Here is a 21,999-nt window from a genome sequence, read left to right as displayed (position 1 = left end):
AAACTTGAAAATGATAAACTACGTATATTTCAGTAATTATTTGTCGACAGGTTGGCAGGCTTGTATGAAAATGACAGGTGCAAGTATCAGGCAACACAGATAAGCAGCCGACCATCAGCTCTGAACACAGAGACACACGTATGATCACCATGAAGCTTTTAAACACACTCATTAAACACACCGTCCATGAGCATTTCCAGCCAGTTTGGAAGCAGCATTAAGAAGAGACATGATCAAACTTAATTAATCAGCTTTTATTAGAGCGTTATGGTTACCAGGTGAACCAGCATCCTCCTTGTCCTCTTCTTCTTCTTCTTCAGTGAATGCCGGTCAGAATATGCAGAGCACCAGTCAGGCTTCATAAACCCATCTGAGCACCAAACCTCGGTCAGACTTCACCGATTTAACCAGAACAAAGAACCTTCAGACGTTTAGAGAACAAAGAACCCACACAGAGACGACTGTACAACGGCGCACTCTGACAGCGGACAAAGACAAACGCTGACACGGTTGCAGACGGACCTACGCTGACCTTCACAGCCACAGAAGAAGAATCAAAGTTCATGAACTCTAATGAGGATTTCTGCTGGTTTGGACTTTTATGTTTAACACAGTGGAGACAGAGAGAGCAGGACCCTGCCATCCTGTGACTATGACCTTAGGTACCTTAGGGGTTAACTCTGCATTCAGATGTTTGACCCTGAGGTTGATGATCATCTGCTATCCTGATCAGACAGATGACTACAGCAACAGAGATTCAGTTTATAGAATCATTCTGAGCTCAGATGGATCCATGAAGTCCTGACCTTCAGTCTGCCTTATTCCTCCTTTCATTCCCATGCCGGCGGCGGTGCGTGTGTGTGTTTGTGTGTTACTCACAGATGCAGATTCCATGTGAGGCGTCGAGGATGAACCCCGCCCTACACACACAGCTATAGCTCCCCCTGGTGTTCACACAGATCCCGTTCTCACACAGCCCTGGCTGAAGGCACTCATCCACATCTACACACCACCACACACAGTAACACACAAACATGCAGGGACACATTACCACACATCCACCTCACCACCAAGCTCCTCCTTCTCTCACTGATGCCTTTAACTGATGTTCACATTAAAGCTGGAGAACATTTACTGTGCAGATTAGTCAAAATTCACCAGGAATGCTCACTTTAACCCACAGCTGAGGTTCACTTTAATGACATCTTTATAAGGAAGATTCATTCATTCTGTACTAGCACCTTTGAGAATGCAATATGCAAAGACTTTGCTGCAATCAACTTTACTTTAAGACATTTTTAGTGCATTCAGACAGTATTCAGACCCCTTCACATTTTTCAGATTCCTTTTTATTCTTATTAATCCACACTCAGAACCCATCACGACAAAGAGAAAACAGAATTGCTCTGAAGATCCACAAGAGCACAGTGGCCTCCAGAATCTTCACATGGAAGAAATCTGGCACAACCAGGACTCTTCTAAGAGCTGGTCACCTTGACAAACTGAGCCATCGGGGGAGAAGAGCCTTAGTTAGAGAGGTGACCAGGAACCTGATGGTCACTCTGACTGAGCTCCAGAGATCCTGGAGGAGATGAGACAAAGTTCTAGAAGGGCAACCATCACTGCAGCCTTCCACTGATCTGGGCTTTATTGCAGAGTGGCTCAACAGAACCCTCTCCTCAGTGCAAAACACTGAAAGCCTGCTTGGTGTGTGCAAAACAAGCACCTGAAGGACTCTCAGACTGTGAGAAACAGGATCCTCTGGTCTGATGAAACCAAGATTGTAAATGTTAAATCTGGAGGACACCCGGCACCGCTCACCACCTGCCTAATACTATCCCAACAGTGAAGTACGGTGGTGGCAGCATCATGCTGTGGGGGTGTTTTTCAGCAGCAGGGACTAGGAGACTGGACAGGGTTGAAGGAGAGCTTACTGGAGCAAAGTACAGAGATATCCTCAATGAAAACCTGCTCCACAGCACTCAGGATCTCAGACTGGGCTGAAAGTTCACCTTCAACATGACAATGATCCTAAGCACACAGGCAAGAAAGACCTGAAACTAACAGTCACCATCCAACCTGACTGAGCTTGAGAGGATTTGCAAAGAAGAACATGGCAGAACATTCCCCAATCCAGGTTTATAAAGCTTGCTGCGTATTCAGAAAGACTGGAGGCTGCAATTGCTGCCAAAGGTGCTTCAACTCAGTATTGAGTAAAGGGTCTGAATAATTATGTCATTGTGATATTTCAGTTATTTTTTGCTATAATTTGCAATTTTCTAAAACTTCTTTTTTCATTTTGACATTCTGGGGATCTGAGTGTAGATTAATGAGAGAAATGAATTGAAATGACTGTAGCATCAGGCTGCAAAATAAGAAAACCACTGTCTGAACACTTTCTGAATTAGCTGTAAAAACAAGCATTTAGTTTTGTGACCAAACCTTTTTTTTTCTTAAAGAAACTGAACTATAGTTGCACACTTTAATGTGTTGTTTTCATAATTTTTCTTAGATTTCCACTTTCATTTCTTATTATAAATCAATATATTACTAAAATTGGTGAAATTCAAACATAAAGGTCTGTTTTTTTTTAGTCTTTCTGTAGAACTGGCCCTTTAAGAACACTCCTGCTTTAAGATGTGAATGTCCCACTAAATAAACCCATGACTATTTGAGCCATAGAGACATTAAAAAGCTTAGTATTTTCAGTATTTTAACTCCCTGGGTCAAAAATGCATTAAAGATACATGTCCTTTTTTCTGAGTGGCCACAAAGAAAAACAGGAAGAATGACTGAGGGATGCTGCCCATGCTGAGTTACAGCAAATATACTATATTTATCATATATAAACAAGGCTGAGTCAGGGTATATGCAGGAATCTTTAAATTAGTTTTAATACCTTTTTAGACTTTTTCAAGACCTTCTCAATATTTTTAATACCTCACCGCCACTTCAAGCTGTAACCATTTACATCAGTGATATTTTTACCTTAACAGTTTTAGTTTGTGATAAAGACTATAGACCACTATGATACAACAAAATTCAAATAGGCTGGGATAGAGAATCTTTGTGCTTCTGAATTTCCACCCGCCCGCCTGCTCGCTCTGGCGCTCTCAGAGACAATTTACAAATGCACCCACAATAGCCTAGTTTTTTATGTACCTGTTCATCGTTGTTTTTTAATAAAAATGAATAAATTCACACACTTTTATGATGTTTTTGGGACTTAAGCTCTTGGACAGCTAATTCAGAAAAAATACTTTCAAAATTTAAGACTTTATAAAGTCGTGATAAGACTTTAATACTTTTTAAGGGTCTTAATTTTCCCAAAATTGATTTATCACCTTTTAATACTTTTCAAGACCCCGCGGATACCCTGTGAGTGCTGCACAGGGTCAAAAAACTGGGGAAAAAATTGTGACAAAAAAAAGTCAGGTGCTCTTCAAGAATGAGGGGACAAGATCACATTGAAAAAGGAAAAGGTGACTGTCTGGGTTATAAGCCAATAAAAACTATAGTAAAAAAAAGGGTCAAAACAGAAAATCTGAGGCCCTCTGATGATAATAAAGTCCCTTCATTAAAGAAGGATGTCTCAGCATTTTGACTCACAGAGGTCTTCACTAGGGTATAACAAACAATGAAAAACAGGTGTTTAAATATAATTTTGGTGCCGTAATTCCACCTATCAGAATCACCCAATCAGAAGCAGAGATCCACACTAATACAGAGGTTTTTCTCCCTGGAGTGTATTCTTTCTGTTTAAATGTGTGTTGATGTTGGATGAAACTTACCGACACAGTCTGTTGCATTGGCCCTCTCAAAACCAGCAGGACAGCTGCTGTTGCTTCCACCTGATGATGATCAATAAAGGATAAGAAATTAAAAATAAACTCAACATGAGACAATCAGACAGAGAAGAATATAAAATGTGCATGATTTAATGCTGAGGTCACACTACATGTCACAGGGATGATTACAGCCTGACCTGGCAGTCAGAAGGTTTTAGGATCCATCGGCTGTGAGTATCGATCATGGTATATCATGGTGAGCGACAATAAAGCCACAGGTATTTGCCCCTCCCTGATTCCTTTTTTTTTTTTTTTTTTTTTTTTTTTTGCATATTAGTCACACTTAAATGCCTCAGATCATCAAACAAATTTAATATTAGACAAAGATAACCTGAGTAAATACACATCATGGAGCCATCGAAAGAACAGATGAGAAACAAAGTCACTGACATCTACCAGTCTGGAAAAGGTTACAAAGACATTTCTCAGGCTTTGGGACTCCAGCCAACCATGGTGAGAGCCATTACCCACAAATGGGGAAAACTGTGAACAGTGGAGAACATTTCCAGGAGTGGTCAGCCTACCAAAATGACTCAAGAGGGCATGGACGACTCATCAAGGAGGACCCAGAAGAACCCAGAACAACATCTAAAGACCTGCAGGCCTCACTTGACACAGTTAAGGTCAGAGTTCATGATTCAACAATCAGAAAGAGACTGGGCAACAATGGCATCATGGGAGAGTTCCAAGGCCAAAACCACCACTGACCAAAAGAACATAAAGGCTCACATTTGACTAAAAACATCCTGATGATCCACAAGACTTCTGGAAAAATATTCTAAGGACTAACCAGGCAAAAGTTGAACTTTCTGGAACCTTGACCCTCACTCCTCAACAGCTCCACCCACTTTTCCAGAAGTTACCGAATATGGCAGACTATTTGGCAAAAACGGAGGAGAAGCCTAAGCATGGAGCATGACATCACCTGCCTTTGACAATGTCATCCTTAAAAGCCTTTCATTTCATTTTTAAAAGGATGGCATCATCTTCACAGGATGGCATCATCTTCAAATGATGGCATCGTCTACAAAGTATGATATCATTTCAAATGATGGCATCATCTACAAAAGATAGCATCATCTTCAAATGATGGCATCGTCTACAAAGGATAGCATCATCTTCAAATGATGGTATCGTCGACGAAGGATGGCATCATCTTCAAATGATGGCATCGTCGACGAAGGATGGCATCATCTTCAAATGGAGGCATCGTCGACAAAGGATGGCATCATCTTCAAATGGAGGCATCGTCGACAAAGGATGGCATCATCTTCAAATGGAGGCATCGTCTACAAAGGATGGCATCATCTTCAAATGATGGCATAGTCTACAAAGGATGACATCATCTTCAAAGGATGGCATAATCATCCAATAATGGCATCGTCTACAAAGGATGGCATCATCTTCAAATGATGGCATAGTCTACAAAGGATGACATCATCTTCAAAGGATGGCATAATCATCCAATAATGGCATCGTCTACTAAGGATGGCATCATCTTCAAATGTAGCATCGTCTACAAAGGATGGCATCATCTTCATATGGTGGCATCGTCTACAAAGGATTGCATCATCTTCAAATGGTGGCATCATCTACAAAGGATGGCATCATCTTCAAATGATGGCATCGTCTACAAAGGATTGCATCATCTTCAAATGGTGGCATCGTCTACAAAGGATGGCATCATCTTTAAATGGCGGCATCGTCTACAAAGGATGGCATCATCTTTAAATGGCGGCATCGTCGACAAAGGATGGCATCATCTTCAAATGGCGGCATCGTCTACAAAGGATGGCATCATCTTCAAATGGCGGCATTGTCTACAAAGGATGGCATCATCTTCAAATGATGGCATAGTCTACAAAGGATGGCATCATCTTCAAATGATGGCATCGTCTACAAAGGATTGCATCATCTTCAAATGATGGCATAGTCTACAAAGGATGGCATCATCTTCAAATGATGGCATAGTCTACAAAGGATTGCATCATCTTCAAATGATGGCAAAATGAACATCAGAACAACAGTCAAACACAGTGGTGGTAGTGTGATGGTCTGGACCTGGACCTGGACCCCTTGCTATAACTGATGGAACCATGAATTCTGCTCTCTACAAGAAAATCCTGAAGGAGAATGTCGGGCCATCAGTTCATGACCTCAAGCTCAAGTACACTTGGGTTATGGAGCAGGACAATGATCCCAAACACACAAGCAAGTCCACCTCTGAATGGACTAAAAACTGAATGAGGGTTCTGGAGTGGTCTAGTCAAAGTCTGGACTTGAATCTGATTGAGATGGTATGACGTTAAACAGGCTGTTCATGCTGGAAAATGCTCCAAAACAATTCTGCAAAAAGGAGTAGGCCAAAATTCCTCCACCGTGGTGGGAATGACTCATTGTCAGTAATCACTTACTTTAAGTCAAGTCAGATTTATTTATATAGCACATTTCTAAACAGCAGGATGGAACAACCAGTTATTAGATTTATGGGCAATGACTTTTTCTCATAGGACCAATTGGGTTTGGCCATCTTTTCTCTCTTAATAAATAAAACCATCATTTACAAAATGTGACTAGTATTTACTCAGGTTATATTTGTCTAATATTAAAATGTGTTTCATGATCTGAAAATTTAAGTGTGATTAATACAGAGCAAATTAAGAAGTCAGGAAGTGCTGTACATCCAGAACCAGCCTGTTGAGCTCTATTTGTTCTTTAGGATAAAATAAGTGGGCAACTGTGGTTTACAGTCTTGTGTCCTGGTGTCCTCTAGCCCCACCTGTCTTCCTTCCACTGTCATTGTGTCAGCTTTGATGATTGGTTGTACACTGTCATGTGCATTTGTGGCTCTGCGAACACCAAATCCACCACAGAGACCATGGTAAAAGACACAAAGGTGGTGTTGTCTGACCTCTGTGTTAATGTGATTTAGATAGAAGACAACGGATCTCTATTTGGTATAAAAATCAGATAAACATGAGTTAAGGCTAAAGAACTTGACTGACCCACATACCAAACTACCTCCAGTTTTAACATTTTGTTTTCTTTGAGTCTTTGTCAGCTCCATGTTTGGTTCTTAAAGGTGCAGTACGTCATTTTTATGATTTAGGATACTGATGTGGAGTTGGGCGCCAGAAAGTGAGCTGACAGAAAGTTCCTGTGTGTCTTCACACACACAAACACACAAACACATGAGCAGATCTCTGGTGTGAGTGTAGCAGGCCTACAGTCCCACAGAGTGCATTCCTTTACTGTTAGTCAGATCTGAGAGAACACGGAGGAGACATCATTACTCTGTGAGTGAGCATGATAATATCACAATGTTATATAAGCAGCTTCTGGTGGCATTACTCCAAAATATTTGACTCATAAAGTATCAACTCTTCACATAGCAAGGGGCAGAGAAAGATTTCTGAGTTTGGCAGAACTGTTGGTCCGTTCTCTATGCCTTCATATCATGCTGGTGTTTTCTGAAACTGTGCTCCCTTACGCCAAACGTCCTTTCATGAAAATCATTGTTAACAAAAACCAAAATACATAAAAATGTAGAATCTGTGCTACAGAACAGGGTCAGATTTTCAGCATGGGGAGTGTTTCAGTTTCCATTTGAACGAGATTTGTAGTCCAAGCCGACCAATCAGGTATCAGCAGGGTTTGGTGTGCACATGTGCATGTGTCAGGGTCTGTGTTATTACAATGGAAAGACTGCTTCACACATTTATAGGTGCATCTCAAAAATTAAAATACCATGGAAAAGTTTGTTTTTGTTCCTGTGATTTCACTCAAGAAGTCAAACTTCCATATATTGTAGATTCATCTCATACAAAGTGAAATATTTCAACACTTTCTATGTTTAAATCTTTATGACTACAGTTTACAGCTCATGAAAATAAAAAATCTACTATCTCAAAATATTAGAATATAACAAAACATCAGCCCAAAAAGAATTTATGATACAGAAATGTTGGTCTTCTGGTAAACTATGACTTTTTATCTTTCAAAACTTAGTCTGGGCTCTTTTTACACAAACTCCTGCATCTCTGCTTGTGTCATGGAGGTGATCAGTCCGTGGCGCTGCTGGGGAGTTATGAAGCCCAGGTTGCTTTGATAGCAGCCGAGAGCTCGTCTGGGTTGTTGAGTCCGGTGTCTCTCATCTTCCAGAGGTTCTCTATGGGGTTCAGATCAGACTCAAACACAGTAACACCAGGGTCAGTAAACCAGTTTCTGGTGGTTCTGGCTTCAACGTGGACAGGTGAAAAGAAAATCGGGATCTCGGCTCTAAAATCTCCTGGTAGATGCTGACACTGTTGACTCTAGACTTAATAAAAACCAGTGGACCAACAGCAGCAGATGACACTGACCCCAAACCATCACTGACAGTGGAGACTGGAAACACTGGACTTCAAGACCTGAAGGTTTCCGTGCCTCTCTTATTTTCCTCCAGACTCTGCGACCTGGATTTACAAATGAAATTCAAAATGGACTTTCATCTTAACACAGGACTTTGGGCCACTGAGACCTTAACAGTCTCAGGTGAGACGGCGATGGCATCTGTGGTTCAGGATTGGCTCCACACTAAGAGCACGACTCTCGCATTCCACTTCCTGGACCCATCTGAACCCAAGTTCTTGAATCTGCTTTGTTTAACAATCCTCTGAAGGCTGAGCTCATCCCTGTTTCTTCTGTTCCTTTTCTTAACACTTCTCCCTTCAGTCAACTCTCCATTAATCTGCTTTGATACAGCCTCTGAGATTAGCCTGACCTTTCAGCAGTGACCTTCTGTGGCTTACCCTCCATGTGAAGGTTAATGATTGTCCTCTGGACCATAGTCAGGTCAGCTGTCTTCCTCATGACTATGGTTGTGTAAACTGAACCAGAGTGAGAATGAAAGCTCAGGAAACCTTTTCTAACTGGTAATCCATAATCATTAGGATTAAAACGAAGCTATTGCTTTGTAGCTCACAGTTGTGTTAAAGCCCCATTCAGGCCGATAGAGACGCTTTGCAAAATAAGCTCACTCACTGTATGCTTCTGTTATTTTGCATCTTAGACTCTGAGTGGAAAGAACACATTTTTAACCCCATTGCTGTCCTTTATATTAATCCCATGCCTTGTGTGAACACTACAACACAACCTACTGGTTTAAATAGGTGATGCAAGATGCTTGATTATTGGCATCTGTGAGTGTTTGGGTGTACATACCTGTGTTGTCAGGACAGAGGACACAGTCGGTGATGCCCCAGGCCTTCCCGATCCCTCTGCAGCACATTTCCCTGCTCCTCAGACCAGGCAGAGGAGAGCTGCACTAAATATACATAAATAAGAGAAAAAGGTATAGACTTGTGCATTCCAGCCCAGTTCAGACCAAAGATTCATAATCCAATTCAATCCAAATTTATTTATAAAGCACATCTAAAAACAACAAAATGCAGACCAAAGTGCTGTACAGTAAAAATAAAAAAACAATAAAACAAACAATAAAACACAGACGCAGGACCAAAGTAAAAATTGGAGAACAAAAATGGATCAGAAAAACAGAAAGGATAAAAAAGCCGAATTCTCAAGCAGAGCCGAAAGCCATGGACCAAAAGTGTGTTTTTAAGTTTGATTTAAAGACAGGCAGCGAGGGGGGCAGTTGAACATGAAGAGGAAGAGCATTCCAGAGCTTTGGCACAGCTACTGTAAAAGCTCGGTCACCCCTGAGCTTCAACCTTGACCTCGGGACAGTCAGAAGACACTGGTCAGATGATCTGAGAGCCCAAGATTAAATATGAGGTTTTAAAAGGTCAGAAAGATAGGGAGGAGCCAGCCCTTTTAGAGATTTATATGTCAAGCATCGCGCATCAAGACCATTTAAGAGCAATGCAGGGGAAAGTTGTAGACATGTGAACTGAGCTGTTGCAGCTCAGCTGACAGCGCTGCCTCTGATTCAGTTTGACAAGGTGCCAACAGCTGGTTTGACCCATGGCTCCAAAGTCTGGCTCCTCTTGTTTTCTTATGTTTTCCGCTTTGTTGACCAAAGCAGATTCATGACAGTAGGATACAGTCATGGACAAAAGTATTGGCACCCCTGGAATTTTTCCAGAAAATACACCATTTCTCCCAGAAATTGTTGCAATTACAAATGTTTTTGGTGTACACGTTTATGTTCTTTATGTGCATTGGAACAACACAAAAAACAGAAGAAAAAGCCAAAACTGACATAGTTTTACACAAAACTCAAAAATGGGCCAGATAAAATTGTTGGCACCCTAAAGTTAATATTTGGTTGCACACCCTTAGGAAAAAAAGAACTTAAACCAATCACTTCCTACAACCATCAACAAGCTTCTTACACCTCACAACTGGAATTTTCGACCACTCTTCTTTTGCAATCTGCTCCAAGTCTCTCAGATTTGAAGGGCGCCTTCTTGCAAGAAGGCGCCACCATAGGTGTTAAATGGGATTTAGATCCGGACTCATTGCTGGTCACTCCAGAACTCTCCAGTTCTTTGTCTCCAACCATTTCTTGGTGCTTGAGTCAACTTTTATACGGTCCAACTGGCTTCAGGTATAATTTCTATATTGCCAGCACCGGTTACTGCCACAGGTGAGTTTAAATGAGCATCACATGCTTGAAATAAAATGATTTATCCACAGTTTTAAAAGGGTGCCAATCATTTTGTCCGGCCCATTTTTTGAGTTTTGTTTAAAATTATGTCAATTTTGGCTTTTTTCTTCTGTTTTTTTGTGTTGTTCCAGTCCACATAAATGAAATAAACATGTGTATACCAAAAAAATTTGTAACTGCAACAATTTCTGGGAGAAATGGTGTATTTTCTGGAAAAATTCCAGGGGTGCCTTTACTTTCGTCCAAGACTGTATACCTCACTATTACTGTCTTCAAACATACTGGTTACTACAAGTTGAATGAAACAAGACAGTCATAAAAGAAGAAGTGGAAACTGAATTGCAGAGGTACATTGTCTAAATAATGCTAAAACATCTAGAAATCCATCTACATATGCTGGTGCAGGCTGTAGTCCTGGTTTAAAGCTGTACACAAACATTTCCTAACATCACTGAAGTGTTGCTGTGACTCATCGTTCATGTCACTCAGACAGAGCAGGAGGGCTGGAGATGATGGATGGCTGCTGGTTTAGTAGTTGTGAAAGTTGTTGTTGTAGTTTGAAGAGTTTGACATTGGGTGTGTGTGACAGCAGCTACTGCAGCCTTTTAAAACAAATCTGCATTTTATTATCAGCATGAAATATCACTGCGCAGGGATTTTCTATCAGAGAAGTGCGAACACGCCGAACGCCTGCAGCCAAAGAGCTAATGCGAACCAGAAACTTCTGTGTGTAGTCACAACTCATTACAGCATTGATACAATAAATCACTGATTTACTCTACAAACATTTTTTTTTCTGCCCTGCAATAACAAAAATATCCAACAAACTATGAAAGCTGCTTTTAAACACTAATTAGTTTTAGCTCTTTAGAAGGAAATCTGCTGGCAATGCGCTGGTATTATAATCAGTCTGTTTAATCTGGTTTACTTCAGTAGTTTTTCTTTATTTCTTGGTTTATTTCACATGAAGCACAACTAAGGAGAATTTTATTCTACTAAACTAAACAAAAGTCTCAACAGAAATAATACAACACTGATAGATTTTTCATAAATTGGGAGGTATGCCATGGTTCTAACACCATTGTTCCCATCCATTACCTAGACCAGTGGTTCTCAACCTTTTCAGCCTGTGACCCCCAAAATAAAGGTGCCTGAGACTGGGGACCCCCACTGTAACTGAAGGTGATTGAAAACAGCCATGCACATTCAAGAATAGTCATGTGGAGACAAGGCCGCCCATAAGGTTGGAAAAAATGGGAGAGCTTTCTGGCACCCAGGAGGTCAACAGAACCATGGTCCATTGTAAAGTTAAGCTGCGATATCCATGTTTCATATTTAACCTTACAAAATAACCACTCTTATCAAAGAAACAAATAGCTTTTTAATCATTTGTATGGTAATATCATTCTTAAAAATGTAAATTGCCTTGGTTAAAAGAATTAAAGAATTAAAGTGGTTTAAAAATTGCTGCATTGGGTTAATAATGGCAAAAAAAGGTGGAAAATGTGGTGAAATTGGGTTTTAAAAGTAGCAGAAATGGGTTAGAACCAGTGTTAATTGTGTCGACTAAAACTATGACTAAAAATGTTCATTGACAGCCTTTTTTCCATGACAAAAACTAGACTAAGACTAACAAAAGTAGATCTGTGGTGACTAAAACTGACAAAAACAAAGTTTAGTTTTCGTCAAGATGACTAAAACTAGACGAAAATGTAATGTAGTTTTCAGTGGACATTCTAAATCCTTGATATTTCTACACTGTGCGTAAATCTGTCAAAACAAAATGCAGCTATGTCTATTCTGCCTCTCAGCTGTAGAAAGCAGGGACCCAGGTTTGTCAGAGTGCAGAGAACATGCTACCATGGTTTGGTACCAGATTTAGGCAAGAAAATAAATGCTTGGAGTAAAGGTTAAGACTAAAATGTGAGGACTTTTTATGGACTGAAACTAGACTAAAATGTTTTTGAGTTTTGTCAACTAAAACTAGACTAAAACTAAAAAGTCTAGGAATGATTTAAATGTGACTAAAACTAAAATGCATTTCATCTAAAGACTAAGACTTAAACAAAGTTGCCAAAATTAACACAGGTTAGAAGTGGCAAAAATTAGATAAAAATGGCAAAAAAGGCAAAAATGGGTTAAAGTGGCAAAAATGGGCATAGATAGTGGTAAAAAGAAGTTAAAAAGTGGCTAGGATGGCTTTAAATTGACAAAAAAAGGATGGAAACTTGGTGAAATGGGATGAAAAATTGATATAAACTGGCCAAAAAGGGTTACCTGAGAAAGAAAAAATAGGCAGATTTTGGTTAAACCAACAAAAATGTGCATAGTAAATGGTAAAATGTGGTTAGAATGGGAAATGATGGTTTTAAAAGTGGTATAAAGGGGTTAATAGTAGCAATAACGGGTCAAAAGAGGCAACATTAGATTTAAGTGGTTCAGAAGTGGCAAAAACAGGCAGAAAAAAGTGGTGGAAAGAGTTTAAAACTGACAAAAATAGGTGTTAAATGGTAAAAATGTGTTAAAATTGGTGGGAAAAAAATATGAAAAGGGGTAAAAAAAATTTTGACAAAATTGGTGTAAAGTGACAACAGTGTCATTTAAAAAAATATTCTTAGTTATTTTAGGGCAACTGGAGACCCCTCTCAGTGTCTCCCCACAGAGAGCCACTGACCTAGACCATGGCAGTCTGAAATATTCTACTCTTTATGATGGTAGAATTTAATTTACCAACTGGCTCCACTGGTGAGGAACAACAATAACAGCTGCCTGTCCAGCTGATGTTATGTTACTTCCTTGGTAGCAGTACAGGCACACTAAGTCACATGTTTGGTTGCTCTGATTGGTCTTCCAATCACCCTCCAATTGGAGGTGAGTGGACAAAACCTCTTTTGGAAAGGTTCTGTCCCTCCCAAATATCGTCTATTGGATGTTGCCTAGATGGATGTAATATATAGCCTATGAAGATGTAAAACAATCTTTTTGGCATGTCAGGTTCTCACCTCTGTTCCTAAAATTAATCCAAGCTTGGGTCGGGGTAGCATGTCCAATAAGGTGACTTGTAGTGACCACAGTTAAAGTTGGCACCAGAATTAGTGGTTGATTTATTCTGGCATGAATGCTCTTAATTGTAACTCAGCCAACTTCCACTAGCAGCCGTTGTAGCTCTGATTACAACGGCTGTAATGATCTGCCTCCTGAAACAAGCAGCGTGAGCCTCATCCTCTGTCTTACCTGTCCATCCTTCACCTCTCTGAAGCAGTACTTGAACCCAGACTGCTGGGTGTACGTTCCACCCCCTCTTATAGTCTGAGCCTGGACCAGTCCAACTGCTGGAGCCGGAGCACCTGCCGACCCCGACGTGGAAGAGGACGAGAGAGTCTGCAAGTTCGGACTGTATCCAGACACCTGGGACAAGAAGAAGAGACAAGCAGCTCAGAAAGGACCCAAACATTTGACTGAAACTTTAAACATGTTGTGTCTTTTTACCTTCAAAACCTGATGGATTTTCACGCTGGCCTCTGGGGGGTGCTGCACTCGGACTTTCACCATTGAGGGGCTGGGGGCTGCACACACACATCACACATAATTATCAACGCCATCTTCTAGAAACAGGAAGTCCCTGCTCTTGAATTTGACCTCATAGTTCCTAATTGGTTGCCCACATCCTGTTCAGAATTACTCAGGCACATCCCATGACATTTTCCTGACACTGATTTGAAGGACATGAAGGCGATTTTCTGTTCGCCATGAAACAGGAAGTAGACCTCTCAGGGGCTTGTAGAGCTATGAAACTTGGGACAAAAATACAAATTGGCGAACTGAGATGATTGATATGATTACTGTTTGTGGGCATGGCCTACTGGCTTGGTGGTGCCCCCCACAGTATTTAAAAATCTAGCCCCCTTAGCAGGTTTTAGGGCTGAGCGATTTGCAAAAATAATCTGATTGTGATTTTTTTCCCCAATATTGCAATTTAATATGCGACTATTAAGACTAAGGGAAAAACAATTTAAAACAATTATTTAATTGCAGTTATTTTGGCTCATATTGCACATATGATCAATTGCTATATTAAAGGGGATAATCATTTTTAGGTCAATCTAATTTTTAATAACAAAAAAAACATACATTAGTAAAATAGGAATTTTTATTTTAAAAAACACGCATTATGTGCATAAAATCTTTGCTGCACAAAGTATTGAAGTGGTATTTTGACACATTTCAAGTTAAAGGAATATTGCACTTTTTTTTTATTTGTAAGTTGCAGCAGGCCATATTGTGATTTAATCTAATTTCTGATTAATTGCCCAGCCCTAGCAGGTTTCACCCAAGATTTTCAACATTTGTGAGCATATATATGAAGTCGGGACCCTTTAAAGAAAGTCTTTTGTATCCATATCATCCTGTGCAGATATTAACACTAGGTAACACATTTGCTGTTTATACTGCAGTTTAAAAGCTAATCAGACACACCCTTTGTGGTAAAACACCTTTTAATGGATGGACTCACCTCCAGACACCCCCATCTCTTGGGTCTGTCCCAGCGGCATGAGGAACTCAGACTGTGTCAGCTCCTGATTGGCTGCTGTGGCTGAGACTTGAGCAGGCTTGACAATCTCGTTGATGGAGGAGGGTTGCGATGCAGCTGCAGTGACGGTGGTGGGGGTGACAGAGATTTGGCAGAACTTCCCAGTGAAGTTTGGAGGACAGAGACAGCGATCCTTTTGCAGGCAGACGCCGCCGTTCTTACAAAGCAGAGGACAGAGAACTGCAACGAGACAAAGACCTCATCAGACCATCAACCAAGAGCTTGCTGCCAAATTTCATATTTGATCTTTAAAGTTTTAGGGAAGTTTTTGTTCATGAAAACTCAAAAATCTTTTAGTCACAACATTTAATTCCACTGAACTAAATTAATCAGACAAAATATAAAATTTAAGACTTCTAGATTTGGGAAGTTTAAGGACACAGTGGTGTTCACTGGCCATCATTTTTACGTTTCTGTGTTGTGTAACAGTCACTGGTTTTCACTAAAAGTTTGTTAAACTCTTGCAGAGCAGAGTGGACAGAGGTTAGTGTGAAATATTTTCTGTCTGTGAATGCTGGCCTATAAATTCTCTCATAGAAAGGACCAAAAGCCAAAGGTTAAGTCTCTGTAACGAGCTCTACAGGAGAAATTCATCACCCAAACTATGTCAGCCCGACCTCACAGTCGATATAAACACTGACAAATGATACAATAAAACTGAGAAACATTTATTTTCTGTTCACGCCTGTTAGAAACACGCTGCATCCCTCACACACTCACACTGGCAGGTCTGAGGCCAACACTAACACACATCCATCATGTTTACTGCCGGCCTGGAAACACTCTCCGTCCCTTTCACAACACTCTCCACTGTTTACTCTAAGGCTGCTGCACAGATGCATTCTGGGAGGTGCTGCAGGGTGTGGCCCTGTCTTCTGTTGCTAGGAGACCACTGAGTTCATAGATGTAGAAATCAAACAAAGCTTGCTGCCCTGATGGGATTGAGGTGGACCGGGCGCCAGCAGAACCAGCCAGCCACTTCCTACTTCCTGTTTAAGAGGCTGTAACAGGAAGCTGCTGTATTGTTACCCAGAGTTCAGCGGGTGTTGGAGCAGCCACTAATGAGCAGATAATACCCAGAAGTCAGTGCAGCAGGAAGGAAACCTGCAGCGCTATAACCAGGTTCTTCTAAGCTGATGACCTCTATCAGCAGCTCTGAGATTTGACCTCAAAACAGCTCAGAACTGCTTTAGAATAACTCACACTGTCTTCAAACTTTGATATTGATGAGTGTTGTGAAACTGCCGCTAGAGCAGTGTGTCAAATTCAATCACAGCAGGGGCCAGACTCTGAGTTTAAAAGGTCAAAATATGAAATAAAACTTGTAATCATTAAATTAAAAGTCAAAATATGATTCAAAATTTTAAATTGTGAGTTGAAGAGTTGAAAATATGAGATAAAATACAAAATAAGTGGTTAAAAAGGTCAACATATCACTTAAAAATTTGAATTATGAATCTTAAAGCTCAAAGTATTATATGAGAAGTCTAAATTATGAGTTGAAGTGCTCAAAGTATGAAATTAAAAGTCAAAATCCTAAGTTTGAGTCCTAATTGTGAGGTGCTAAATCGAAAATGTGAAATTAAAACACAAATCAATTTCTTTTCCCACATTCCTGACTTCTTATCTGAATATTTTTACTCCCTATATTTTTAGATTTTGTGACTTAATATCTTTAATCATCAATGACAAGTTTACATTTTTATACTGGAGGGAATCTGCAGACCACATACTGATGGGCCAGTTATAACGGAATTATGATATAATCTTTAGGGCCGGATTTAACAGTTCGACGGGCCGGATTTGGCCCCCGGGCCTTGAGTTTGACATCTGTGTGCTAGTGTAAACATTAGACAAGTGCAATGTGATAGAACTAGAGATTTATCAATATCAAACTTCATATTAACATAATTTCAACCACTAGTATCATGGTTTTGGTATTTAATGCTGAAAATGTTCTTAAACTACTGAAACATGACAGAAAATAGTTATAGTGTTATATTAAAAACTATAATCAAATTAATGGCACATAGTCATACAGTGCCCTTGGATGTTTTACTGATTTTACAAATCAGACTTGGTTGATATAATTTGGCTTTTTTGACAACAACCCCCCCCCCCAAAAAAAACATCTTTTTTGTCAGAGTGAGAACAGGTTTCTGCAAAGTAATGTAAATTGAATAGAACATGTAATGTAAAAAAAGTGACTGCATAAATATTCAACCCCTTTAAAGTGACTGACCTTATTCAACAAAGGTACAGTCACTAGCTAATCAGTATTCCTTGCTACCATTGCACCATGAAGACAATGTAATAACTTAAATCTGGCCTAATGAAGGCTGTGGTCTCATGTAGTTTTGACTTTTGTTATCATTCTTTTGTTTTAAATTTACAAAATAAATATTACAGATCAATGACCTTATTTAGGGCTTTATGAATTAATATCATCATAAATAATTATCTATTCATGATTAAAATAATTTTAAGCAATTATTGGTTAAATCTTGTGAATTTAAAAAACAGTAAAATTGTGACTTAAATTTTGTAAATTTACAAAACTCTATTTTAGTACTCATATAAACCCATGAATTTATTTGTTATATTAATACTTAATTCTTTAAACCTAAAGTCTCTCAGGTCTGATATTTGCACCTTTAATCTTAATCTCTTAATATAATGATTGTAGTCCTTTCAATAAGAGGCTTATTATTGTGAATTTAGAAATTAAATGTTAAAAACTTAATCATCATCCTGCTAATTTATGACTTAAAATGAACAAGTATTCACCTCCTTGGATGATTCACCCTTTCGTTGAAATTATAACTCAGTCATGGTCAACATAATTTGTCTTTTTTGCAAAAGAAATTACAATAAAACCTCTTCAATGTCAAAGAAAAAAACAGATTTTCACAAAGCAATGTCGACTGAATGAAAATATGTCAAGTAAAATAAGTGACTGCATAAATTTCCACACCCTTTAAAGCGACTAACCTAGTAATCTCACAACTAGTGAAATGGGGATCACCTGAGGTCAGTGAATGTGTCTCAGTGATTGTAGCATAAAGACACCTGTATCTAGAAGGTCAAGTCACTAGTTCATCAGTATTCATGGCTACCATTACACCATGACAACAAAAGAACACTCCAAGCAACTCAGAGAAAAGGTTTTTGAAAATATACATCAGGGGATGGAGACAAAAACATTTCCAAGTCTCTGAACATCCCCCAGAGTTCAGTTAAATCCATCATGAAGAAATGAAAGAATATGGCACATGCGTAAATCTGCCTAGATCAGACCGTCCTCACAAACTAAGTAAGCGTGCAAGAAGGAGACTAGTGAGAGAGGTCACAAGACACCTATGACTACTCTGAAGGAGTTCCAAGCTTCAGCAGCTGAGATGGGAGAGACTGCAGATGGGAGAGTGGCAAAGAGAAAGACACTGTTGAAGAAAATTCAGATTAAATCTGGACTAGAGTTCACCAAATGGCATGTGGAAGACTCCATGGTCAAGAGGAAGAAAGTTCTCTGGTCTGATGAGACCAGAACGGAGCTTTTTGACCATTAGACAAGACGCAAAACAAAACACACCATCCCCACTGTAAGCACGATGGTGGCAGCATCATGCTGTGGGGATGCTTCTCAGCAGCCGACCCTGAAAGGCTTGTGAAGGTAGAGGGTAAAATGAATGTGGCAAAATATTTTTTCAAATTCCTTATTCAGTTTGACAGAGAAATATGCCTTAGGAGAAGGTTTATTTTCCAGTGAGACAATGCTACACTGTGAAAGCTACACAGAAATGATTTAATAACAACAAGGGGGATGTTCTGGAGTGGCTGAGTCAAAGCCCAGACCTCAATCCAATAGAGAATTTGTGGCTGGACTTGAAAAGGTCTGTTCCTGACAGAGCTTGAGCAGTTTAGCAAAGAAGAACGGAGTAAAATTCCAGAGTCCAGATGTTCGAGCAATCAGATTTGGAGGTTAAAGGTCATTAGGCTTCATGGTCAAGCCCTGGTTATAACATTTCTAGCACAGAAAACAGCCCATCCCTTCGTCTTAACCTACCACTGTTCTTCAACTAAGGAACTTCTCAGAGGCATGTAACCACCAGGGAGTATTACTAGTTCTGTTTGTTGGAAAGACAGTGATCTACAGCACACTGGATTTGAAAAGCTGCATTTTTAACTCCAGCTGTAATTGTTTTATTTTCACTTAAAATTTTCTGTGGGTTTTAGTCATCCTTTGTTTGTTTGAATCTGTTTGTACATTTGTTAAACTTCCACGTTCATGTCCACACCCTTTAAGCAAGCGTGTAAATCTCCTCTGTTTCCTCATTCTGTGAGGATGTCTTATGAAACATCTCACACACAGGCACTGAGCTGCTGCGTGTGTGTTGGTGTAAACACGGTGACCTAATTATTATCGTGGACATCGCCCTCCAGATGGCCCACATCAGCTCTCACACAGTTTGGATCAGGTTTGTGGAGGAAAACTGGGGCAAAAGAGAGCAAAAACACACCGAGCTGGAAAAAAGGAGTGTAGAGGCATAAACAGGAGAGATTACAGAGATGACATGATGTAAACACAAGAGAAGAAGTAAGAAATAAACACAGAGAAGGACATGAAACAGAGTGATTCATCCTGAGATGACAGCTCTGTGCTTTGTTTAAAGTTAGACCTTGATCAGCAACAAGCAAAGTTGATCAGATTATAAAGTCAGAATGTTAAACATGCAAGCATTATGCAGGTATTTTATAATGCCACGTCACTGACAAACAACTTGGATAATTCACAGCAAAATCTACATTTCCTTCTCTTTAAGTTCCATTTGACCACAACATGTTGTAGAAGGTTTGCAAAGGTTTTCAGAGGAGTTAGCCTATAATTAGTGCATTCATCTTTAAAAGTGATTAATCTCATGCTTTATTTTCTATTTAGCACACTTTAGTTAATCCACATCAGCGTCTCTCTGCAGCCACAGTGAGGTAAAAAAAATCTGCCACTGCTCAGTGAAATCATCTGAACCCTGTGGCATCAGACATTTACCTTTTTACTGTCTTCTTATTTCTTTTCAATCCATAACAAGGTGATAACATAATTTAGAAATCTTTGCAAATAATTTAAAAATTAAAAAAAGAATTCTATTAAATAAAGATAACAACCTAATAGAATTGGAAAAAAAAAAACAAAAAAAAAACATAACCCAAAAATTGGACCCCGCTTTTGAAAATGTTAATCGTTTCTCTGTTTTGTGACCAAAATGAAAAAACAGAAAAACGTTTCCATTTGTTCATTTTCGGCCAATGGTAAAGCCTGTAGTTTATAAGTGCAGGAAACAAACTGATTAAAGTGACATGCAATGGATAATTTCTGAAGTCAAAGTTTCCCTATTTAAAGGCTTTCTGGGGGTATCATACTTCAAATTAACAAATAAAAGAGCCACAAATCATCATAAAAGAGCCACATGTTGAGTATCCCTGGTCTAGATTATTGGTACTCATCTGGTCCAGCACCAAGAGCCACCACCACCTCCTCAGAGACAAATAGAGATCCATAATTTACAAAAATTCTACCATAACCAAATTTTTTTGATGAAAACTGGGCAATTTGGACTTGAGATGGAACAAAAGATATAACAAGACCAATAGATGGGCAAGTATCCTTCAAAATAAAAGCACAACATAGACAATTTTCCCCATTGTTTTCCAGAGCCACTGAGAATGGTTTGACAATCCTTTCTTCAGTCCTGGCCTAACAGTAGAGAACCAAGGATCTACAGCACATGGTGCTGAGTCAGTGATGAGAAATGATATGAGGATTATTGTTGATAACCATGCGTGCTGCTGCAGCAATATCAGGCACAATAAAACTATCAGCAGTTTTTAAACTGTTTTAACTTATCTTTACTCTTTTAATGGAATAAATAAAGTTAATCGGTGGTGTTTTTGGGGGCATTAAAGTGATCTGTAACTTTTATAACTTCCTGCAGGCTGAACATCTGGCTGAACATGTGGCTGGTTGGAGCTTGCCATTGCACATGCCAGCAGGTAGTTTAACCAGGGAGGCCAACTTCAACAGCTTTTCTCCCTCCATATGTTATCTTTTAAACAGCTTTTCTCCCTCATTATGTCATCTTTTGAACAGCTTTTCTCCCTCATTATGTCATGTTTTAAACAGATTTTCTCCCTCATTTTGTCATCTTTTTCATAGCTTTTCTCCCTCATTATGTCATATTTTTATCAGCTTTTCTCCCTCATTTTGTCATCTTTTTATCAGCCTTTCTCCCTCATATTGTCAACATTTTATCAGCTTTTCTCCCTCATTTTGTCATCTTTTTTATCAGCTTTTCTCCCTCATTATATCATCTTTTTAACAGCTTTTCTCCCTCATTTTGTCATCTTTTTAACAGCTTTTCTCCCTCATTTTGTCATCTCTTTAACAGCTTTTCTCCCTAATTTTGACATCTTTTTATCAGCTTTTCTCCCTCATTATGTCATCTTTTTAACAGCGTTTCTCCCAAATTTTGTCATCTTTTTAACAGCTTTTCTCCCTCATTATGTCATCTTCTTAACAGCATTTCTCCCAAATTTTGTCATCTTTTTAACAGCTTTTCTCCCTCATTATGTCATCTTTCTAACAGCTTTTTCCCTCATGATATAATTTTTGTCGTTATGATTGAGAGCCCCCTGGCTGAGTTCACATACTGTGAGTTTTAATTAGAAAAGTGTAAGAGGCTGATGCAAGTGGGATGGAGAAGGTTGACCTTTGACCCTATTATGTCATCCCCCCATCCCTGATTAATGCATGTGTGTTGCTGTCCAGCCTTACCTCACCTCCACTTTAAACATTACCCACAATACCCTGGGTATCTGTGTGTGTGTTAATGATAAATAAGAGCCATATGTCAGTGGAGCTCCTCCTCCCTGTGTTTCTCTTCTTCCTCTCTTTGTTT

General features: G+C 39.4%; 1 protein-coding gene across 9 annotated transcripts in view; it reads right to left on the bottom strand.

Moving 5' to 3' along the window:
• Window positions 1-21,999, bottom strand: part of LOC121525321 (latent-transforming growth factor beta-binding protein 4) — a 113,985-nt gene that overhangs the window by 41,954 nt on the left and 50,032 nt on the right. For 8 of the 9 annotated variants that reach the window (XM_041811308.1, XM_041811273.1, XM_041811292.1 and 5 more), the window contains exons 6-11: window positions 14,972-15,229; window positions 13,948-14,024; window positions 13,693-13,866; window positions 9,051-9,153; window positions 3,792-3,851; window positions 880-1,002 (exon numbers count right to left, since the gene is read on the bottom strand). In XM_041811308.1, the coding sequence (XP_041667242.1) occupies window positions 880-1,002; window positions 3,792-3,851; window positions 9,051-9,153; window positions 13,693-13,866; window positions 13,948-14,024; window positions 14,972-15,229 (795 nt within the window). The remainder of the gene's footprint in view (window positions 1-879; window positions 1,003-3,791; window positions 3,852-9,050; window positions 9,154-13,692; window positions 13,867-13,947; window positions 14,025-14,971; window positions 15,230-21,999) is intronic. The other variant, XM_041811300.1, reaches the window with a different exon arrangement.

This window comes from Cheilinus undulatus, linkage group 2, assembly GCF_018320785.1.
Source record: "Cheilinus undulatus linkage group 2, ASM1832078v1, whole genome shotgun sequence".
Classification (NCBI taxonomy): Eukaryota; Metazoa; Chordata; class Actinopteri; order Labriformes; family Labridae; genus Cheilinus; species Cheilinus undulatus.
The sequence above is the reverse complement of the archived record's forward strand: the minus strand, read 5'-3'. Positions and strand labels throughout refer to the sequence as shown.